Source organism: Citrus clementina, unplaced genomic scaffold (assembly GCF_000493195.1).
Source record: "Citrus clementina cultivar Clemenules unplaced genomic scaffold, Citrus_clementina_v1.0 scaffold_6, whole genome shotgun sequence".
NCBI lineage: Eukaryota > Viridiplantae > Streptophyta > Magnoliopsida > Sapindales > Rutaceae > Citrus > Citrus x clementina.
In genome coordinates, this window is record NW_006262139.1 from 15,424,298 (window position 1) to 15,432,653 (window position 8,356).

Below are 8,356 nucleotides of genomic sequence, written 5' to 3' on the forward strand. Positions count from 1 at the left end.
ATGATAAACAGCATAATATCCGTAACAAATTAGAAGTCAAAATACTGAAAATACCGGCCAAGGCAATACATCCAAAATTCGCGCGTAAACTGGGATTATTTCAAAGAAACGTGCGTGAGACGGCGTCAAACGTTCATGTCTTCGTGTTTAGAGATAAAAGCTTTTGTTCTTTGTACGAGATTTCTAATTGCTGCGCTGTGTAGCTCCCGACGTCAAACGTTCATGTCTTCGTGTCGGTACACATTCCAGGAGCAAGACAATTAGCCATTTAAATAATTTGCTGACCCCACGTCTACGAACCTTTTTTTCTTCCCCTCTATTTTGAGTGCTTTTTCTTTTCACACTATCTGCAGTGTCCGTATATATTCAGACAGGTGACAGGTGACAGGTGACAGGTGACAGCTGACAGCTAATGAAGCTATATGTTCTCAACTCAGTTTAATTTTCACATTCTTGTCTTGTGATTTGGTATCACAAATCTTTACCGCCAAGTAAGTAAAGCTTTCTTCTTCTTCTTCTTTACGATTCTGTTGCTTCGAGTGGGTGGGTACTAGTAGAAGTTTAGTGGATGTACTGCACACACATTCTTATTCTGTGGCGATAGCAAAAGAAATCAACCATATTGCTACTTAAACCAGGCGAGCTATTTTAAAGTTAGTACACTTAACCTTCTTTAAAAGCTATTGTCAGTTTTACAAATGAATTGAACTTGTAGTGGATTTGTTTCCTTACAACTGTGCTGATCTTTTCGTTGATTGGATGGGAAGTTGTTATCAAATCACGTGATCGCGGATTAGGGATATCTCAACATTTTCTCTTTTTCTTTTTTCTTCCTTTCTTGAGAAGTGGCCTTCTTGTTGTTAGTTGAAGTGCTTATGGTGTTTAATTTTGCTCTGATTTAAACAGGATACTTATTGTATGAATTGAGATATTGAGATATATATGCTCAATTTGATATGGAGGGGCAACCTGTGGTCACCTGGCTTTCAGTTTTTCTGTTGCTGTCTATGCAAAATATTGGAGGATCATCATCAGCGTCCAACTATTTGATTGGTCTTGGAAGCTATGACATAACTGGTCCGGCTGCTGATGTAAATATGATGGGATATGCAAGCGCAGAACAGATTGCGTCTGGAGTTCATTTCAGATTGCGGGCTCGTACTTTTATTGTGGCTGAACCTCAGGGAAACCGTGTAGTGTTTGTGAATCTTGATGCCTGCATGGCCTCACAACTTGTTACGATTAAAGTACTTGAGAGACTTAAAGCAAGGTAAAAATAATTGTCTATGACCTTTCAAAACAAAGTATGGGGATGGAATCGTTCATTGTTTTTTGGGAACTTATTTTTGTTGCACTTAAGTACCGACGAAGAAAGTTTTATCATGTTTAACACAAGAATTAGAGTTCCCCTTGTGAATATATGTGTATTCATACTCTTTAATTGATTATTCAGTTCTCATAAAAAAAAAAAAACAAAAAAGATTATTCAGTTTGCTTCTGTTTTATCCAGCTGGTTGAACAATTTCATGTTATGCCTTCCTTTGATAGGTATGGTGATCTGTATACAGAGCAAAATGTTGCTATTAGCGGTATTCACACTCATGCTGGACCTGGAGGCTACCTCCAGTATGTTGTTTATATTGTGACATCCCTTGGTTTTGTACGCCAGTCATTTGATGCCCTTGTTGATGGCATCGAGAAATGCATTGTTCAAGCTCATGAGAATCTTCAGCCAGGCTCAATCTACATTAACAAAGGTAAATGTCTCAAAATCATTCCCTTTGCTGAATCGTAGCCTGATCATATCTGATACTGATTTTTGCTTGGATGAAAAACATGCTTATTTTTGGATGTTCCCTTTTAGCATGTGCCCTACTCACTGTTCTACTTCTCATGGCTTTTAGGATTTTGGGCAAGGGTAGATTTTATTTCATTTCGCCATCCACTTTTTTAAAAATATGGGCCTTTTTCATTCTGAGACTTTCTATCCCTTCTAAATTTCCATAATGTTTTACAGGAGAGCTCTTGGATGCTGGTGTGAACCGTAGTCCAAGTTCTTACCTCAATAACCCTGCAGCTGAGAGAAGTAAATATAAGTATGATGTTGATAAAGAAATGACCCTTATAAAGTTTGTAAATGAGGAGTGGGGTCCGATTGGTAGCTTTAACTGGTTTGCAACTCATGGAACTTCTATGAGTCGTACAAATCCATTGATTAGTGGTGACAACAAAGGCGCTGCAGCACGGTTTATGGAGGACTGGTTTGAACAGCGTGGTTCTCACAATGGTTTTAACAGCCCACATTCCAACAACCCTGGAACTGACAGAGTTCCTCGAAGAATTTCAAACTTAGTTCATAATCCTCTTGAAAATGGTAAGTGAATTCCTTTTGTTCAAGTACAACACATGCATATAGATCCACCGGCTTAGTGAAACCAGTTCAAATTTATAACTAACTCAGATTATTATGTACTTGCTTGGGAAGCCAACATGAAGCCTAACTCATTGATAAACTTTAACAGAATCTGAGCTGCCTTAAAATGCAATATATTTTATGTGAAATAGAAATATATTTTATGTGCAAGGGACTAAATAAACTTTTTGGAAGGTTATCCTGTTTGTATATGGTCTTAATAATATTAACTTTGTGTTAAAACATGTGAGTCAATGCAACCAAAAAATATTCTTGTACAATAACAAAAGTAGGTAAGACTTACCCATCTTACATATTGCCTTATATTCCTAAGCAAGCAGGAAATATCTCCATTTTCTGAGTTTGTAGTCAATTTGAACCAGGCAATGAATTGATGAAACTTGCTGCATCATTTGAGCGTTCTGAAGGACGACCAGCAACAAGGTCTTTAAGTGTTGCAAGCAGGGTCAGGAATGCTTTAAAGCGTGCTGACAAACCTCAATTTGTTTCTGCATTCTGTCAATCAAATTGCGGCGATGTAAGCCCAAATGTTCTTGGTGCGTTTTGCATAGACAGTGGACTACCATGTGATTTCAATCACAGCACATGCAATGGGAAAAATGAGTTGTGCTATGGCCGGGGACCAGGGTACTTAACTAGATCAATCCCAGATTTCTGTTCTTCAATTTGTTTTAGCCTAACATTCATGATCTTTTGGCAGTTATCCTGATGAATTTGAGAGTACTCGTATTATTGGTGAACGGCAATTCCGAAAAGCTGTGGAACTGTTTAACACAGCAACGGAGCAGCTGACTGGCAAGGTTGGCTACAAACATGCCTATGTTGATTTCTCCAACCTTGAGGTAGGACTTCCTAAAAGGGGTGGCGGCACTGAGGTGGTGAAAACGTGCCCAGCAGCCATGGGTTTTGCTTTTGCTGCAGGAACAACTGACGGACCTGGAGCTTTTGATTTTACGCAAGGAGATGACAAGGTAATTAGAAACTTCAGGTGCATGGTCTGATAACAAAATGTTCTTTTGGATTTTAAACTCCATTAAATGTTCTTTCAGGGTAATCCGTTCTGGAAGCTGGTGAGGAATGTGCTGAAAGCTCCAAGTAAGGAACAGGTCAAGTGTCAGCATCCAAAACCTATTCTGCTTGACACTGGTGAAATGAAGATACCATATGACTGGGCGGTAGGTATTCAATTTAGGTTGCACTTGATATATGTGATGAAGTAGCCACAACTAATTCACTTTATCCATTAGGACTACACATCTTCGCACACTCATATGGAGTAGCCTGCAGTTGAGTGTTATGTTTCAGTGTCCTTATTCAAATAATCACAAGTACCCTGCTTTGCATCATATTTCACATCATGACTGGTGCAAATGCAAGACTAGAATCCATGACAGGGTATGGGCCGTATGGCAGTTCATACTGTCATACATTATAACTCATTGAAAATCTACTTGTTTGTGTTCTTATTTATTTTTCGACGTCCACGCATTGAAATACCTACAACTATTTGTTTGAATTGATAACTTTCCGATGAAATACATATCTAGTGTTATGTTTGCCCTGTCTGGTGGATTGCTGTATCTTTCTTCTTGATATCTAATTCTGGTTGCAATTTTATCTTGATGATCATGCAGCCCTCAATACTTCCAGTTCAAATTCTTCGAATAGGGCAACTTGTCATTCTCAACGTGCCTGGAGGTATTGGAATTTGTTTTGTTTTTGTTTTTTTTCTCTCATGTTCCTTCAATCATTCACCCGTAAAAGTCAATGGTATTAAGTTGAAGAAACCAAATGTTATTGACTTGTAGGGTCTCAGCTTTTATTATTCAAGTTAGTTGCTTCAGTCTGTAGCTTTTATGTTCCAAATTCTGTTAAATCTTTTCATGGCATGATTCTTTTACACACAGTAGTATATTCTTTTCTCTGTGATGGTTTTTGAATTCTTCACTAGATCTTCTAATGGTAATCAACTGGTCCTTGCAGAATTCACAACCATGGCTGGTAGGCGTCTCCGTGATGCTATTAAGATGTCGCTCATCTCTGGGGGCGGAGGTCAATTCAACAGCAATGTCCATATCGTCATTGCAGGGCTAACAAACACATATTCACAGTATGTGACCACTTTTGAAGAGTATCAAGTACAGAGATATGAGGTTCGTGTCAATGGTGCCTCATTTTCTATAATGTTGGTGAAAACAATTCTTATATAAAATTTTTACTACATCACCAAAACAGGGAATTTCCCTGTTAATTCATTCACTTTTCTAGATACTACAGAGGGAACATGCAATTTTTTTTTTATTGATCTTTTTGTGACTTGCACTTTATCTCAGGGAGCTTCCACTCTCTACGGTCCACACACTCTGAGTGCCTACATTCAGGAGTTCAAGAAACTAGCGGCAGCTCTCATTATTGGCCAAACTGTTATGCCGGGGCCACCACCCCCGGATCTCCTTGATAAGCAAATTAGCTTATTACCCCCCGTTGTTGTGGATGCAACCCCTCTTGGTGTGAAATTTGGGGATGTTAAAACAGATGTCCCACAGAATTCAACGTTCAAGAGAGGTGACATGGTCGCAGTCACATTCTGGTCTGCCTGTCCAAGGAATGACCTCATGACTGAGGGCACATTTGCACTTGTGGAACTTCTGCAAGGCCAAAATGCATGGGTTCCGGCTTATGATGACGACGACTTTTGCCTCAAGTTTAAGTGGTCTAGGCCTGCAAAACTCAGTCCCCAAAGTCACGCAACTATGGAATGGAAGATCCCAGAATCAGCAGTTTCTGGTGTGTATAGAATAAGGCATTTTGGTGCATCGAAGTCTCTTTTTGGCTCAATCAGCCATTTCACCGGTTCGTCTAGCGCCTTCGTTGTTGCTAACTAGGGAGGCCGCCAAGCTATGTATTCTTCCCATCATTCTTGTTAAGTTATGTAGTATTGACTTTTCTAGCATTGGTTCACAATTCTACCGTTTCCAGAAAGGAAAGCAAACCCCAGAAATAGAATAGAGAAATGAGCCGTTAAAGTGCTGATAATATACAGGAATCGAAATCATACGACATTACACCGTGAAACAAACTGTCAATTGGTAAGTGATTGTTTATCTTATATCATCTCACAGCCACGTGTGAATTGCGCATTTGACATCATCTGTGAGACTGTGACGGAAACTCTGTAAGTGTAACATTAATCATCAGATGAACAATACAAAACCAGCCGTGTGCGTCTTCTTCAACTGTTAACTGAGATGAAAAACGCATCTTTGAATAAACTGTTTTTCAACTGGAAAATTACCCGAAACATATGTACCCGCTGCCGTTTACTTCCACGTTTGAAAAAACAAATGACACCAGACAGCATGCAACAGTCCGATGATTCATTCCCAGGCTTCACTCTCCATCAATCTTGCATGCATAATGCATTTACCTGCCACCCCCGTAACGTAAAACCCTTTACAGCTTTTTCAATTCACATTCTTTTAATTAATTAATCTCGCATCTCTATCTCTAAAACATCACCATGCAATTGCAAGTACCCGAACCCGTTAAGAACCCGATACCATGGCCCATAGTCGGGCTCGTCTTCGCATAGTACGGCGCCAACATCGGCGTGCTTTTGTTAAAGGAGTACTTGCTTGCTCAGCAACTACGGGTTCAAGTACCCGATTCTTTTAACAATGTGTCATATGACTGCGTGCTTGCTTTTGAGCTACGCTGCCGTAGCTGTAATGAAAGTGGCTCCCATGCAGAGAGTAAATTCCCAGAAGCAGTTGCTGAAGATCTGTGTGCTGTCTCTCTTCTCTTCTGTTTCTCCATGGTTTCTGGGAACGTGTCTCTGAGGTTCCTTCCGGTGTCGTTTAACCAGGCGGTTGGCGCCACGACGCCGTTTCTCACCGCGGTTTTTGCTTATTTGATGAGTAAGAAGAGGAAGCTTTGGGTTACTCACGCCACTCTTGCTCCTGCTGTTGCTGGTATCACCGTGGCTAGTAGGGTAAATTCTTTAATTTGCGATCTTACTTTAGTTTGTTTGAAGGGGAGAGAATCTATAATACCACGTAATATATGTATACACACATATACAATCACAAACTCTTGTATAAACTTATCTTATACAAACTACTGTGACATTAATTTATTAATTGAATGAAAATCTAAAATAATAAAAATAAATCATGTAAGACAAAAGATATTTATTTCAACTAATTTTATCATATTACATCAGTTTGTACAAAATAAATTTATACAAGAGTTAATGACTATATCATTACTCTACACAAGCGCGCGAGCACCGATATATATATACACACACGTATGTATAAATTAAGGCAAACCCTAATATATATTTAATGTATGTTACTCCACTCACATGAACAGTGAGTGAACCCCACACCACTCACTGTTCATGTGAGTGGTTGTAACATACATTAAATGTAAGTTAAATGGATCCATAAATTAAATATAACTATTAATTATATGATGATTATTCAAAATAAATAAATACATACATTTTATAGTGGGTGTAGTGTGTGCATACTAAAATATCTTTTTAAAGATCCTGATCTTGTGCCGCGTGTACGGCTTTTAACAATACACTAATAGAATTTAGTCTCATGTATTGTTTTTTTTTTTTAATTAAGTCTCATGTATTGTTATTGAATAAGAATTAAGTAATTACTTACCGTTAAAATTTAACAGAAAAATCTGATCAATAAATAACAATGAGTTAGTGATAACATTAGCCGCTATATGGATGTTTATCGAACAATTTAGTTGGAGCGCTTTAGGCAAGAGCACAACAATGGCAAACATGCATGAGTGATAGTTTTAAATTAATTAGTATCATTTCCTAGATGACGGACAAATTTCAATCAATCTTTTTTCTTTTTCTTTTCTTTTTTTCAGTTTGTGTGCGTCGAAAATTTTGTTGTTTAATTTTATAAATTAGAAGTATGTGGAAGATTATTTTGCTTAATTAATTACAGAAAGTGCTGCGGTTTATATTCACAATTTGGATCGGTCTCTCAAATAGATCTTTGAAAAGATCTAGCATTTCCCAAATTAATCAACTTGTCGATAGCCAATAACAGGATTATACATAATTGTGGTAAAGAATTGGTTGAAATGACATGTATATAACATATCCAGAAGCTCCAACCTTTAATTAGCTTTGATTCAATATAGATTTGATTAATTTCCCTTTTATTTCATATTGCATTTTTTTTTCACCTTTTCGGGCTTAATTGAGAGCCCCAAGTTAGTTTTTCACGGCCCAAATTTCTTGTAATGTCACTCTAAGCAATCCATATCCCAAATACATGATCTTGGAAAATATTCTTTTAACAAAGTAAACTCGTAATACCCATATTAAGAAGGCAAATGCTCCTATAATATATCTACATACTTAAAAATATTTCACTCCGTTTTGAAAGCTCGAATTCTTGTCTTGCATTCACCAATTGAATGCTTTCAATTTGGGGATTCCAAGCTCTCAAGTGAGAGCTTCTTTTTATAAGCAAAATTTTGCCTAAAAAATTCCAATATTGTGAGCTTAAATAATCAAATAATGGGCTTCTTCATTTGCGGCTCCGATTATTTGACAGCCAAAATTCTTGACTTCTTTTTGCAGCCAAAATACTTTATTTATTTATTTTTTTAATCACTCTTTCAATAATCTCTATCATAATTAAAAAAAAATCACAATTATTGTTACAAAGCATTGTCTTCACCAACAATCGTAATTCTCAACATATAAAATTATTATACTCCACTATAAAAAGTATACCACTTAGAATTAATACATATATGCCCTCCATTTTGACCTTGCTTTTCACCGTGCACCATTCGAATGAGCTTCATTGTATACTTAAATTATATCGTATACATAAATAATATCGTATACGTGAATAATAGCCCGACACCAAA

At 37.4% G+C, this 8,356-nt stretch overlaps 1 protein-coding gene and 1 pseudogene across 1 annotated transcript; both read left to right on the forward strand.

The window, feature by feature from the left end:
* The first annotated feature begins 159 nt into the window (after positions 1-159).
* LOC18038208 (neutral ceramidase 2) lies at positions 160-5,671 on the forward strand. Its single transcript, XM_006429206.2, has 10 exons — positions 160-653; positions 907-1,270; positions 1,549-1,757; positions 2,018-2,374; positions 2,797-3,061; positions 3,135-3,405; positions 3,484-3,609; positions 4,069-4,132; positions 4,418-4,587; positions 4,768-5,671. Exons 2-10 carry the CDS (start codon positions 957-959, stop codon positions 5,317-5,319), a joined length of 2,328 nt encoding a protein of 775 aa, XP_006429269.1. The 5' UTR covers positions 160-653; positions 907-956; the 3' UTR covers positions 5,320-5,671.
* Positions 5,672-5,954: 283 nt separating this feature from the next.
* LOC112097378 overlaps positions 5,955-8,356 on the forward strand; it is a 3,677-nt pseudogene continuing 1,275 nt past the window's right edge.

Bases quoted from the DNA above. Each gene is read 5' to 3' on its own strand.
- LOC18038208 (XM_006429206.2), top strand. From the start codon at position 957: ATGGAGGGGCAACCTGTGGTCACCTGGCTTTCAGTTTTTCTGTTGCTG. The intron at 3,610-4,068 runs GTAGGTATTCAA...ATGATCATGCAG, and splicing joins AGATACCATATGACTGGGCG to CCCTCAATACTTCCAGTTCA. The intron at 4,133-4,417 runs GTATTGGAATTT...TGGTCCTTGCAG, and splicing joins CATTCTCAACGTGCCTGGAG to AATTCACAACCATGGCTGGT.